This window comes from Danio aesculapii, chromosome 6, assembly GCF_903798145.1.
Source record: "Danio aesculapii chromosome 6, fDanAes4.1, whole genome shotgun sequence".
Classification (NCBI taxonomy): domain Eukaryota; kingdom Metazoa; phylum Chordata; class Actinopteri; order Cypriniformes; family Danionidae; genus Danio; species Danio aesculapii.
The window spans coordinates 50,901,228-50,916,884 of NC_079440.1; the positions used below are offsets into that span (position 1 = coordinate 50,901,228).

The 15,657-nt window shown below is 35.3% G+C and overlaps 1 protein-coding gene across 1 annotated transcript in view; it reads right to left on the bottom strand.

Annotated features, from left to right (window-relative positions):
* Positions 1-15,657, bottom strand: part of LOC130230196 (protein phosphatase 1H-like) — a 47,541-nt gene that overhangs the window by 25,255 nt on the left and 6,629 nt on the right. The window contains exon 2 of the mRNA XM_056459148.1: positions 1,249-1,366. Coding sequence (XP_056315123.1) covers positions 1,249-1,366 — 118 coding nt within the window. The remainder of the gene's footprint in view (positions 1-1,248; positions 1,367-15,657) is intronic.

Below are 15,657 nucleotides of genomic sequence, written 5' to 3' on the forward strand. Positions count from 1 at the left end.
AAAACAGAAATGCTTTGTAATAATCATTTGTTATTTTATTAAATGATTAAATTGAAGTCACTATCTTAAATTCTATCAATAAACAAAACACAAGCCAAGCTATTTTGACTGAAATCCAAAAATACTACTATCAGCCGATCATTTTCAGGCAGTAAAAATTCAGAGCATCCTAACTAAATTGTGTCTGAACTACAACATTAAAAAACAAAGAGCCACAAAACAATGATGAATAACACTATAAACAGGTTTTCATACAAATTTTACAGTGTATCAAATTTAACAATCATATCGTCCATTGTATCTCTTAAACATGCTGTTATCAACTCAATACCTCAACACTACTGACATCTTCAATAGTGCTGTTGTTGATAAATCTCTTAGTTTCTTTTACAAATGTGAAACAAACAATGGTCCGGAGTCCTGACATTTTATCCTACCCATCAGATTATGCTACCAACACTTTATTTAAATGGTTCTGAGGTTGGGGTTAGGGATTAGGTAGGCAATATTACAGCTTCATATCACACTACTACACATTAAAATTTACACTGGTCGCAAAATCTGATGGGTAGCATAATGCGTCATCAAAATGTGCAACCTACTTTTTGAGTGGGAGGTAGGACAATCTGACAAGGTAGGGCAAATAAACAGAACACCAGTTCAGTGCTGGCATCTTGTGTGATAAACTAAAGCTACTGATTGAAAATGTAGCCTGTATTTATTAATTCATATAAAAAAGCATGTTTTCAGTTCTCTACATTACATGTCCATGATTTCATTTCATGGCTTTGTGCAGTAATCACAATACCGTGAGACAGAGAAACCGTTATATTTTTATCCAAGGTTTTCATACTGTCAGAATCTTATACCAGCCCATGCCTAGTCCTGATCTTTAGGGTTAGGGTTTTTAAATGGCAGTACGTCCTGTAAATTATATCTGGATTTTCTTTAAATATAGATTAGATTTTAAATTACTGTTCTTCCGCAACAGATGTCTGAGTCTGGGATCTCCAGGGTCAGCTCCCTCTGCAAGCTAAATCTTTTATAATCTTACCTTAGACCAGTTGTGCCCAGTTCAACTGACCCAGCACAGTTCCATTAAAACACAGATATAGATCTGTTGCACCGAGTTCATAAATATTGATCCCAAGAACTATTGATTTGGTGTTCACAAATTCACAATTCACAATTCTGATACAAACTAAATTAACGAAACTACTATTTTTTCTTCATCATAGACTCTCTTACCCCGCTTTCCTCCAGTAACATGGAGCAGCGCTGTTGTTTGCTGCTCATCTTCCTCACGTACAGCACCTCGCAGGCTGCCTGGTCTTCATTCAGCATGCTCTTCCCAGCATTTATCACCCTAAAAGAGACACCAAATCATTGCTGTTATATATTAATTTTACAAAAAGTAATTCGAAATATAAATGTCTAAATGACTACTGCATTTATTCAATTAAAAACATGAAAAATAACAAAATAATATATCTTAAAAAACTCTTTATCTATTAGACTTTATACAACAGTTCTGTCTGGTTCTTGAATCTGATTGGCTGATAGCGATGCGATTTCTGCAAATAACAGCACTCATCCAGCCTCTTCACCCTTGTGTATTATTTCGCCCACATGCAGTGACAAGCAGAGGACACTCTACAGTTTGACAAATATCGCAGCTGTGGACAACATAATGTACTTTTGAGGCTTTTTTGTCAAGAATGTCGTTGTTTAGATTGCAACTATGCAGTTTATTTATAAGTATAGTACCTATTTTAAAATATTTATAAGTTGGCGGCCATTAGCCTGTCTTTGAGCAAAGACGGTTAACCATGTTCATCCACAAGATGGCGACAAAGACCGCATAATAAGCTCTGAGAGAAAAACAACGCGATTTCAAGCTACTGCTGATCAAATCATTATTAAACAGGTAGATGACTTTCTAAGTCGATCTCTCTCTTTTGTATGTTGTAATGCTGTATTTACAGTATACCATAGTAATATTGTGATTTCCCGATTGCAACAGAAAAATACTAGGAAATCTCAGTAGACTGATGGCACTTCATGCCGTTCAGCCTTATAATCTTAAAATGTGAGCAAAATCACCTGTTTTGTCTTCACTTTAGACATTACGCTAGAGAATCATTCAAATACTAGCTGTAAAGTGACGTTAGTGAAGTAGCAACGGTTTATGCTGTTCTGACCATCAACTGCAGATGTGAAGGAATGGCAGAATAAAGTAGTTCCTCATACAAAAGGGTTTTGAGACTCCTCGTGTTTGATGATATTTTTATTATATACACGATTATACTGTCGAACTGTTGTATAAACGCAATGTCACACCCGTAACAGTGTGATAAGGCTGTATATCGTCACTGGTGGGACACTAACGCCGAGTTCAGACTGCATGATTTTCAAAGTAATCGTGTCACAGATGTTTTCACACTGCATGACTATCTGGGCTAGCATTTTGTCGCTGCTTTGTTTACACTGCAAGATGGATCGGCGACAGGGTGTTTCACATTGCATGACTTTACAATAGGAAGAATCACCGACAACTTCGTCCAAACTACATCTCACAACCAAAAACACATAGTATATCTTTGGTTATTAACGAGAAACAAGCCTTTAGTGGGGTAGAAAATGTACATATTTGTTCACCTGGGTTTGAAAGAAATGAGCAACTTCTTCTCAACTTTCTTTTTTGACCCAGTCGTGATATTGCTCACATGACACGTCAAACAGACAAGGGTGCTCCTGCCAAATTTCCACTCGTTTTTCCTCCATTTCTTGGGTATAAATAAACTGAATATAAGCGCTTTGAACTTCACCCTCAACCTCCCGCTGGTCTGCAGGTACCCACGATTTGACTCACCGATAGCTCCAGATATTTAGCAGACCAAATATCTCACAGGCATCGGTGACTCATTGGCGATTCTCTCAGATCGCGTCTTTGTTAGTTCATACTGTGTGATTGTTACTTGCGTGAACGAGCACCGATTTGTCTGTGATTTCAGGCATTTGTCTGCGATTTCTCAAAACCTGTTGCTGAGTCAAAATCGGGGCTAAAATCATGGAGTCTGAACTCGGCATAAGACATCGCAGGCCTCCCACCAGTGCCGATATACAGCCACATCGCACTGGTACTTATATGATATTGCTCATATATGGTAACACCTTAGTTTCAGTCACAATTCACGGTATTAACAATCCTTTGTAGGATTAGGGATGAAGATGAAGTTTTACCAACTACAGTATATTTCTAAAATCAAATTTATTTCTGCGTTGCAACGCTTCTCCAGCCTTCGGCGTCAGTCAAATTGGGCAAGTTGCAGTTTAAATGAACTATCTTCTTCTTATTATTATTAGTAACCATTGTGCTGTTTTTCCCTATTATTTGATGTTCAAAGGATTTCAAAAGTATTTAACATGTTTATTTTCGTATATTTATTTATTTTTAACATTTCAGAAATCCACAATCATGTAATCTTTCCCCTTATAGATACATTCAAATATACAGTTGAAGGCAAAATAATTTTATTTAATAACATTTCTTCAAATATTTCCCAAGTGATGTCTAACAGAGCAAGGACATTTTCACAGTTTTTCCTAATATATTTTTTGCTTCTGAAGAAAGTCTTATTTCTTTTAGTTTGGCTGGAATAAAAGCAGTTTTAAATTTTTGATTATGATTTTCAAGCTCAATATTACTAAACCCCTTAAGCCCCTTAACCCCTTTATATATATATATATATATAAATATATATATATATATATATATATATATATATATATATATATATATATATATATATATATATATATATATATCTTTTTTATTATTATTTTTTTTCCGATTGGCTACAGAACAATTTGATTGGATAAGCAGTTATTTAAAAAAATAGGCAAGATTTTGTGGAAATTGGCAACCATAAATCTTCATATCTAAATATAAATTGTGGCATACCACAGGGATCGGTTTTAGGTCCAATATTGTTTATAATTTACATTAATGATATGTGTAAGATATCAGAGTTGTTTAAGTTTATTTTATTTGCAGATGATACAAGTATCTTTGGTTCTGGGGATAATTTACCAAAACTTATGGAGTTAATTCAAACAGAAATTAATAAATTGAAACTGTGGTTTGACGTAAACAAGTCATTAAATAGAAGTAAAACAAAAGGTTATGTTATTTGGGAAATTAAAAAGTAGTCATATTATAGATTTCAAAATTGATAATGAAATAATAGAAAGAGTATATGCAATAAAGTTTATTGGTGTTGTATTAGATCATAAGATTAGTTGGAAACCACAAATAAATAATGTGATATCAAAAATAGTAAAAACTGTAGCAATAGTGTATAAACCAAGATTAATCCTGGACAATAAATGTATTATATAACACACTTATGTTGCCATATATGAGTTATTGTGTTGAAATTTGGGGGAATACATATAAATATAACTTATGATCCTTATGTACAATGGAGAAAAAAGTAATCAGACTGATAGACAATGTGGGGTATTTATTACAAATCCTTTATGATTTAAATTGAAGACACTTAAGTTCAATGATTTGGTTGAATTTAAAACAGCACAATTTATGTTTAAAACTAGAAAACAATTACTTCAGAATTGCATACAAAAGTTTTTTTGAAGAAAGACAAGGAGGATATAATGTGAGAGAAGAACAACATTTTAGGAGGTTGAAAACGAGGACAACTTTAAAAATGTGTGTGTGTCAGTATGTAGTGTCAAATTATGGAACAGATTCTTAAACAATGTCAGGATATTATTCAAATTAAAAAGTTGTATAAATATTATTAAAGGAATATAATGATGAATAGAGGTGATTGATAAAGGATCAAATGAGAAAGGTATGATGAAATTTCAATTAATGGCTGTTTGTAATACTATGTATTTTTTTGGGTCTATGTTTCAAATTATAAAATGTACAAATGGAATCAAACATATAATATGTCAAAGATGCCAAAAGGATAAAATATGTCTCATGTAAAGCTCATATGTCTCATGTAAAAAGAAGAGATAAGTAAAAGAAGAAATGAGTTATAGATGAATAATGTGTGTGGTAATGGGGTGGGAAAATAATAAGCTTGTGCTTCATCCCGCTCGATGTTGAAATGTGTTTTATTGTTAAATAATTTTTATGTATGATATTTCTGTTCGAAAAAAATATATATATATTCAAACCAAATCAAATCAAACCTAATGACTTGCCTAATTAACTTTATTAAGCTTAATTAAGCCTTTCAATTGCACTTTAAATGGCCCCTTATGTTGAATAGTATCTTGTAAAATAACTAGTAAAATATTATAAACTGTATACAGAAATAGATTTTTATAACTATAATGTTTAAAAATGTTCTCAGTTAAACAGCACTTGTAAAATATTTGACAAAGAATGAAATATTATAATTTTAACTGTACATTAATTTCCAGAATATTGAGTTGAAATACAGTCTTATACAGTCTGAACGCCGCTTCTGTTAAAAGCTTTAAAATGTCAAGGATTTCAATTTGCCAGAAAAGAGAGAGAAAAGAGAATCCCAGAATGACACAGTAATCTGACCCATGCAGGCAGAGCTGGGTCTGGGCTTACAAACCTGATCTATATATGAAAGCGTACAGTGAGAGATTACTAGATTTGATACCACAACATAAAAGAACAAATGATGCCGGCATGCATGATCAGTGCTACGCTGCAATTCTGCACGGTATATATTGTCTATATAGCAAAACATGTGAAGTTTTTTACAAATGGATTCACACCAGCTAATATAAGATGCTTTGAGCGACACGGTGACCTTGTGACTGCTGTTTGCCGCGACCATGGCTCAAAAATAAACAACTAAATACATCCACTCTAACAGAAACACTCATGCATTTTCATAATTTATAATATTTACTGATAGCTTTTGAGTCATTTTAGTAATGTGTAATGATTAATTTACACTACCTGACAAAAGTTAAGAACAACAAATAATAACTTGACTACTAGTTGATTATTTGGCATCAGAAGTGGTTTAAATGAAGAGCAAAGATCTCTAGATTATTTTAATTTTACCAAAATAAAATATGATCATGCCTTGATTACAATAACTTGATTCAATGACTCAAATAACTTAATAAAGTTATTTTAATAACTTGTCATCTGGAATGGCAAAGAAAGCGTTCTTGCAGGACTCCCAGTGTTCACCAAGATCCTTTGGATTCATCTTCAATGCCTCCTCCATCTTAACCCAAAGCTACTCAATAATGTTCATATCTGGTGACTGGGCTGGCCAATCTTGGAGCACCTTGACCTTCTTTTCTTTCAGGAACTTTAATGTGGAGGCTGAATTATGAGAAGGAGCGCTATCCTGCTGAAGAATTTTCCCTCTCATGAATATATATATATATATATATATATATTGGATGATATTTCAAATATTCATTATTGGAGGGATTGTTCACCCAAAAATAACAATTACCTCATTATTTACTCTGATATTGATTTTGAGTTTCTTTTTCATGGTGAACTTACAAGTGTTCAGTAATTTTAGTAATGTGGAATTATTAATATATAAAAAATAAATATTTTCATATTGGAGGATATTGCATATATTCATTATTGGAGGGATTGTTCACCCAAAAATGAAAATGACCTTATTATTTACTCTCCGTGATGTTGATTTAATCCTTTATGAGTTTCTTTTTTATGTTGAACACAAAATAATTCTGGTCGCTGAAACTCATTTAATTAAAATTAAATTAAATTTTAATTAAATTTAATTAAATTTGAATTAAAAAAAACAATGGAAGTCAATGGGTGCCAGCAACCAGCATTCTTCAAAATATCTTCTTTTGTGTTCAACAAAAAGAAAAACAAATAGGTTTGAAAAGATTAATAAATGATGGCAGAATATTAGTTTTGGGTGAACTCTTCCTTTAACATTAAGAAGAGAAACTATCATTTTATTATAAAGGTTTACAATTTCTAGATTATTTCGATATTAATGTCTCTGTGCTGGATGACACGGTGGCTCAGTGGTTACTGTTGCCTCACACCAAGAAGGTAGCTGGTTCGAGTCCGGGGTCAGTTGGCATTTCTGTGTGGAGTTTGAATGTTCTCCCCATGCTCCAGTTTCCCCCACAGTCCGAAGACATGCGCTATATGTGAATTGAATAAACAAATTGGCCATAGTGTGTGTGTGGGGGGCATCCGCTGTATACAAAATACACTGGACAAGTTTGAAGGTCATTCCGCTGTGGCGACCCCTGACGAATAAAGTGACTAAGCCGAAGGAACATGAATGAATGAATGTCTTTGTGCTTGTCTTGACTTGTCAGCAGAACAAATTTAATGAACTACTGAGTAAATGTGACTGATTACAATAACTCCCGTTTTTTTCCCCAGGTGCAGCTAATTGTGTTCATTTAAAATAATGAGTTTCAGAAAGGAGAAGACTTATTATTCTGCTAAATATCATTCCTGGTAAGAAGGCAGTCTAACATGAACAGAACCATAAAGCCATTATTTTAAATCTGGATTATAAAAAGCCATTCTCTTCCTAATCTGCTGAGAGCAATAAGATGCTTCAGAGGACACAGTCATGACCCAGCAGATCGGATGAGATTTTTACAAACGTTTCAAGTTTGTGACTATTGCAGTGTTGCACGGTTTTTATCTACATTCCTGAATCACTCCTGAAAGTCCAAATGAATGGAGATGAAGTCCAATGAAGCCTATTATAATACAGTTAGAATGATAATATAATTCAAGGTTTTACAGCAAGAATAAAAAATAAATAAATAAATAAAAAACAAGGGGGTGGCATGGTGGCTTATTGGTTAGCAGAAGGTCACTAGTTTGAGTACTGGCTGGGTCAGTTGGCGTTTCTTTGTGGAGTTTGCATGTTCTCCCCATGTTGGCGTGGGTTTCCTCTGGGTGCTCCGGTTTCCCCCACAGTCCAAAGACATGTGCTATAGATGAATTGAATAAAGTAACTGACCTTAGTGTATGAGTGTGTGTGAATGTGAGAATGTATGGGTGTTTCCCAGTGCTAGGATGAAGCTGCAAGGGTCTCCGCTGCGTAAAACTGGAATAGTTGCTGGAATAGTTGGCAACAGTGGCAACCTCTGATAAAATAAGGGACTGTGTCAAAGGAAAATGAATGAATGAATGATTTACTTGTATCAAAGTTGTAATATCCCCTCTCATCCCTGATTTTCGCACTACTGTTTATCGTCTACAGTTATTTTTACTGTAACTTGTTGTTTACTGTGATTTGTATTGTAAGAATATATTTACATGTTTGCGCTGAGTAGTAAGATTGGCTTAATCTCATTGCACATGTATATAATGAACATTGTATATGTGTACAGTGACAATAAAAGGCATTTGTTTCTATTTTCTATAATAATTATTACAATATTAAATTATAACAGTAAAAAAGACATCAACAGCAATTAATAACACATAAGATGAAAATCTAAAACGGTTACATTTGATAAAAAATTATATCATTTTTAGAAGAATTCACATTTAAAAATATTTCCTTTAAAGGGCACCTATGGTGAAAAATCTACTTTTCAAGCTGTTTGGACAGACATATGTGCATGTATGGTGTATAGACCGTCATATTGGGGTGATATAAACACACCCACTCCTTTTTTTCAATTTAGCAACATAAAAAACGGTCGACCAATTGGAGCGGTTTTCAGACCGACCGCAACTTTACGTAGGAGTGCGGTCCCCCCGCCCACCAAATTGATTGACAGCTGCGCGAATTAACATGTCCCGGTAGTCACGTGTATAATCATATCAACAAGACCAGACGTGCGCAAAGCAACCGGGAATAAAAGGTGTGTTCAGTTCGCTAGGATCATCAATCATCATCAAACATGATCAAGAGTGAGTTTTACAAGTTTAAAATGTTTTTTAGAAAATCTGATGGGTGTTTTGAGCTGAAACTTTACAGAAACATTCTGGAGATGCAAAACACTTATATTAAATCTGAAAAAAAAGGGCTAACCTACGTGCTCTTTAAAATCTCACCAGATAAAAACTGTTGTCTGATAACATTAAATATAGTGCATGACAAAAGTATATGTTTAAAATACTGTAAAAAACCCCAGAGGGGAACATCTCTGGGGAACTCTGCTGTGCTTGTTCCATTGTTTTTAAATGAATCAAATGTCAGTGCTATGTTCAGAAATACACTGTTTTGTATGTAAATGAATCAACTGTTTGAACAAATCATTTGAATGAATGATTCAATGTATCGGCTATTCACACAAAAACTTGTCGCCACCTTTTGACAGTTTTAGTTATATTTGTGTATCCAGGACAGGACTAAAGCCAACCCAGGCTCATTCTGAAAACGTACCACTATATACATTTCTGGAGAGCGCCAAATACGTTAGAAGGTACATTTTTTTGCAGTTTTTGTTTTCCGCGTAATCCACCAGAGGCCGCTGTTGACTGACTGACTGACCAATCGACTGACCCACCCTCCTCCTTAAACTCAACCAATAGTGTTTTCAAAAGCAGCGATTGTCCCGCTCACCCACTTCCCTAAACCCAGTTTTAAAAAGCAATCCACAAAAAGAAAAATCACATTCTCACCCGGCTATTTACTTCTTTATTTTATCTTTTGGCTTCTGTTTTTGTTTAACCCGCTTTCTGGAACCGTTCTTTGCTGAACTCGAACCCTGTTGCCCTGGTCAACTTCTCTCTGCGTCTCAAGTCTGCTGACGTACATGGCTAGCTAACTAAAACTGGTAACAGTGGGAAAGTTGTCCACATGGAGGTAAACGGTCAGCTGGTAAGCGCGAAAAGGAACGGCGTCATACCACACTGTAGTGTTGATTTTAAAGATGAAATGCAGCCATACGTACTTCTGGCTACATAATTCCTGATCTCCAGAAATGTATATAGGGCTATGTTTTCAGAATGAGCCAGTGTTGACTACAGCAGCCAAAGTGCCAGCACACACACACACACACACACCTCCTTTTCATTACATTATTTCCTACTAAAATATCAAGCTATCTATTATGAATATTATTTTGTTTTTGTCGACATGTGCATCACTAAAATATTCAAGATATTTGATTATTTTTTAGCTCTGAAAGGGACGTAGTCTCTGTCTTATTTACAACTATACCAAACCAAACTCAAAATACACATGGATACAGATATTTAAGAGAACAGAGACACATAAAAACTGAATTTTAGAGATGCAACTGTATCGTATAAGTTGACAAACCATCTGAATAGAATGTAAATATGAAATGCATTCTATTTCGCTGTGCTTTTGAGTTCAGATTCAGCTGCCAAACCCCACTGCAGGCTCCTCTCAAAAGAGGAAGTGTCTCCTTCCAGCAAGTTCCTTAATCTGAAGTCACAATTTCTTCATTTCTGCCACGTTAAGTTTCAGCATAGTGTAATTTCTTTAAAAGGAAAAAAAGTGACTTTTAAGAAAAGCACAACTTTAGTCTCGGCACTGTAAAGGAAACAGAACTAATGTCAACATCTGTGGAAAATACAGAGTTGGACAATAAGCTGAAGCAACAAAACTTAAGACTACCACATTAGCGAAATTATTCTTACAGACAAAACCAGCCACTAGCATTTCCTGTTTTGGGTGACTGTGGTTAACTGAAAATTGTTTTCACGAGAGAGAGCAGTGAGTATTCTTCATACCATGTCCCTTTTTTCAATTTTATTCTTCGTCACATTCACATTACAGCATAGTTAAGGAAGTATTGAAATCTTTAGCTTGTGCATCTTATTTCAATATAGAGATTGATTTGTGAATCTGCCACTATCAAAGTGTCCAGGTTTGGCTGTTTTAAGGCCCTGACAAATAGGGGCTTTCACACTGGGTAGTTATTAGGAACTCAGTTATAGGAACTACCCATCAGGCTCAGTCGGTTTCCTTGAAAATAAAATTTCCCTCTATTATAATTATAGAATCATTGTGTAATATTCTGTCGCCGCTAAGGTTGTGTGATCATTCTGGGTCGCCTCATCCATGAATCTGCTCCTCGGCTACCAACAAGAAGGTCATATTTACCTTGTCTGCTGACCATTTTTGATACAGTCATTCAAAATGGTCCTACAGTTTGTTTGATGTCTTCTGTCACATTTTAGTATCAACACACTGTAAAACCCAATAAGTTAAGGTAACTCAAACCATTTGAGGAAACCGATTGCAACAAACCATTTAAGTTAAAAAATTAATCCTGCCGAGTACTGTCAACTTACTGTCAATTTGAGCACAGTAAAACCCAATAAATGAGGAGAACTCAAACCAACTGAGTACTGTAAAACCCAATAAGTTTAGGCAACTCAAACCCTTTGAGGAAACTGATTGCTACAAACTATTTGAGTTGAAAAAAACAAATTTATATGAGTACTGTGAACTAACTCCATTTAAGTTGAAGTAATGAGGTTAACTCATTACATTCAACACTGAGTTCGAAACTCTTTTCAAATGAATAGAATAAACTTTCATTCAATTTTGAGTTAACTATGCTCATTTCATTTGATAAAGTTGATTGTTGGGTTTCACAGTGTACTACTAGCTTGAAACCAACTGTGGTGTATTAATGCCTTATTTTCACTCATTGGTATGGTTCAATACAGTACAGTACAGTATGGTTCAGTACTGGACACTATGATCAGGCTTATATTTCCACTGCCAATAGTACCAGTGTTTCCCCTACCATTATATTAGGGTAGCAACCGCCCTACCAACGGCTTTCCCCGCCCCCCTCGAAGTAAAGTTCATTTTATTTTCTATATAGCGCCAGATCACAACTTATTTTAATAAACAAGCTAAATAACCATAAATAATATCTTATTTACACAACGGCATGTCATTTCTGTCTCTACATAGTAACGCATTTACAAATTTCTGCTCTCCGGACCGCACATGAAGGGGGATTCCACACAGCCATTCTCTGCTGTATGGAATTAGTGCATGCCACATCTGACAGGTCTGATAGTTTCTCAAAAGTTAAATTGCATCAATTTCACAGTTGTTGTTTAATGCTTGTAAAAAAAACTCATTTAAAAGGATTTTTTTGTAATTATAGTTTCACAGAATGTCGTCTGACAGCAATAACAATGTTGTTTTAATAAGATTATGATGACGTTACATAACACACATGGATTTTGGCTGGCTAGGATGTCACATCAACCTACAGAAAACAGAAAAATATCAGAATTTTTTTTAAAGCTCACAGTGTAGGGAGTGTAGTAGACTCTCTCGCATTTACTTGGTCTCTCACCCCCCCAACCAAACACTGAGTACCCTTACTTCATAAGTGTGGCATACGCCATAAAGCTTTAACTGATATCATTCTCGTTCAAAAAAGAAAGTTGCGTTCATCCAAATGTTTAGATGCGACATGTGAGCAGCCCTGTAAACAACAATAGAGGACATGCAGCAGACCCTGTTCTTGCTTTGTCAAGTTTTGGTTGATCTCTGTTAGAACATGGTTCATTGCTGCATGCCATTATTGTACAGTGTTGTGTATCCAACCCGAGTTTATTGGAATTATGTGCCCAGGGATACATTTTTGAAAACTGAGATATACGTATCCTGGACTACATCTCCTTGGAGTTTTTGTTTGATTAGAAAACCACTAGAGGGCACTGTGTACATTTTTGACAATCTCAAATGCATTACTGGAGCACATTTTCTCATATGTGTTGTTTCTCGTAAATCCACTAGAGGCCGCTGTGTACATTTCTGCGTATCCATGTTAGTCCATACTTTGGCTTATCATCAAGCATAATATATCAGCTTGCTATCTAGTGACCCACACACCCCATCCCTAAACCCAACCGATAATGTTTTCAAAAGCAATCTAGAAGAGAAAGCGAATTGTGGCTGTGTACTTCTAACATAACGTCACACAGCTTTTTTGGGGTTTAGTTTTACCGGATTTCTGCAACCGTCATTTGCCAGACTCTAACCCCTGTCTGCTCAGCTACACTTCTTCAGTCTGACAGTGTTTGTTGTGACCTACTGAGCAATTAAGTCACACCGAAAAACAAAAACCATCCACACAGAGGTAATTACCACTCTGTAGCGTTTGTTTTACCAAAGTCCCTTTAAGGCAAGTCATTTCAATAGGCAGCCGTTTTTGAAATGCCTCTTAGGCAGTATGCTCAGGCATTTTGTCCAAATGGGGAAACATCAAATTCTCCGAAACTGTTTGCCAAGTTTATGATTACAATACATATTTGGAATCATTAATAAAATTAATTAACAGCCGTCTCATAAATTTAGTTTTTAAACATTCGAATCAAAGAAAATCAGCATTTTTCCAGGCTTCCCGAGCTAATGCGCATGCGCACACGAAAAGAACAAGATCACGACACCAACCAACTTACGCATTATTATCCTCTGAATTATGCCCCGTCAGATTGCTCCGGTCTTCAGAGGTAATTTACAACTTGACCTTGATGGCGAATCTCCCCCAGAAAGGACAGCGACTCTTTGTTTACAAGTCTGTGAGAGTTTGAGTAGTTGCTGTCATGTGATGTGCGTTTGACAGGAAGGACTATACATCGCATTTATTTTTATAAAAGTTACAAAACAAAAAAACTTTTGTTTTCACATGTAGTTTATTTAAAAGTACAGATTTCAAGCTTTATGTGGATATATTTCTTATGTCTGTGAAGCAGGTATTTGCTGAGATTCCAGTGTGTTTGTAGATCACAAAAACTAACGTAAACGCACACATCTGGACTGAGCTTCTTCCCTTAAAGAAACGTCAGTCTATAGTGATCGATTATTGGCTCCTGTTCTTGCATGGTTTTATTCGCCATATTGACAGTTACAGTTACCCATATATGTACAGTTACCACAACTACATATTTTTCAAACATGTATCCCTGGGCATATTTTCCCAGTGAGCACTTGTTGTGTGTTTCAATTGTGTATTTAAAAATGCTGTTTCTTGACATTCCTCTTGCTTGTTGGACATGCAAGTGACAATTCTTTTTAAACCAATCAGCATTCTGCATTGAATCTAGCTCCACCCTTTAGTACTTTAGGTATTGTACTAGGAAACCTTAAAGAGTCCCAAATACGTGGTTTGGTTCATTACTTTGGCACTTTTGAGAGTGGAAACGAAAATGAATGAGTACTGTACTGAACTGTACTACTCATTGAAAACAAACCATAAAAAGGCAGTAAAACCATGAAGTGTAAAAGAGCCATAGCAGAGATTTTGAAGTACTGTACACATGACCACATGAGCTTATTATCCCCTGCTGGTGGAATGACAGAACTACACCATTCTACAGGAAAATACGTGACTCGAATCCTATCGAAAAGTGAAACATTTCCAAGAAACATTATGCAATGTTAGTAAATGTTTTGCCAGTGAAAGCTTAACAGTTCTTAACTGCATGGCATTTCAATTAAAACTGAAGCTGGTATAGTGTGCGCTAGATTGTAAACTCCAAATGAGAACAATATAAAGTTTCAGGTCATTGATCTGACACTCTCAATAGAGTGAAATGCAGACTTCAAACTAGACTAAATAAATGAATCTTAATATTTATAAAAATATTCATATTATTTCACGTTCTGAGCCCTAGATTTTGAGTAGCCATAATCTTTTACACACTGACAGGAAATGTGATCATAGTAAAAAATATTTCTTCCTCATACAAAAAGGTGACTGTTGAGTATTCTTAATCAAACCCATGATCATATCCAAAGACTTTTTGAATGAGAATTGCTTTCTGCATTCTATAAATGTGTACTTGTATGTCAGCATTGCTGTGAGCTCAGGAAAAGGGATGCAGCTTCAATATAACTCGAAAAACCTGATGAGCAATTCTTCACCTCCACCCACAGTGCTTAAGAATAGAGGAATAAATGAGTTCCTTTTTATGGCACTGTGTATCTTGAATCGCGCCTCCTGATTTAGTCAGTTGTCAAGTAGATTATGCAATGTGAATAGAAAGGCAATAAAAGAACATTATATTTGATGGATTAGCAGTGTTTGCACTGACCAATCCTTTGGTATGGACATAATGAAAAGTCACACACTGCTTATATCCATGAAACATGCTTATTTCAGGGTTTACATGTTCTCCTCCTGTTCGTGTGGGTTTCATCCGGGTGCTCCGGTTTTCCCCACAGCTCAAAGACATGAGGTGAATTAAATAAACTAAATTGGACATAGTGCGTGAGTGTATCTGAGTATATATGGGCATTTCTCATTACTGGGTTGTGGCTGGAAGGGCATCCGCTGTGTAAAGCATATGCTGGATAAGTTGGCGGTTCGTTCCTCTGTGGTGACCCCGGATAAAAAAAGGGACTAAGCTGAAGGAAAATGAATGAATTAATTAATTAATTAATTTCCATGACATGTATTGAACAGAAAAACAGGTTGCGTTGCATAATATTAAAATGGTTTTAGAATAAATATTATTTTGCACGACTTTAATTGTCACTATAAGAAAAATAATTGATAATTTACCTCAGAATTTCTAAAAACAATTTAAGTTACTTACTATTTACCTGGCTACAAAGAACTCCGTCTCCTTTACAAATGTTAAATTTAGCCTTTCTGTTATCTGCTTTTTAATTCTCAATGTTTGAAGTGGTCATTTTGAAGCAC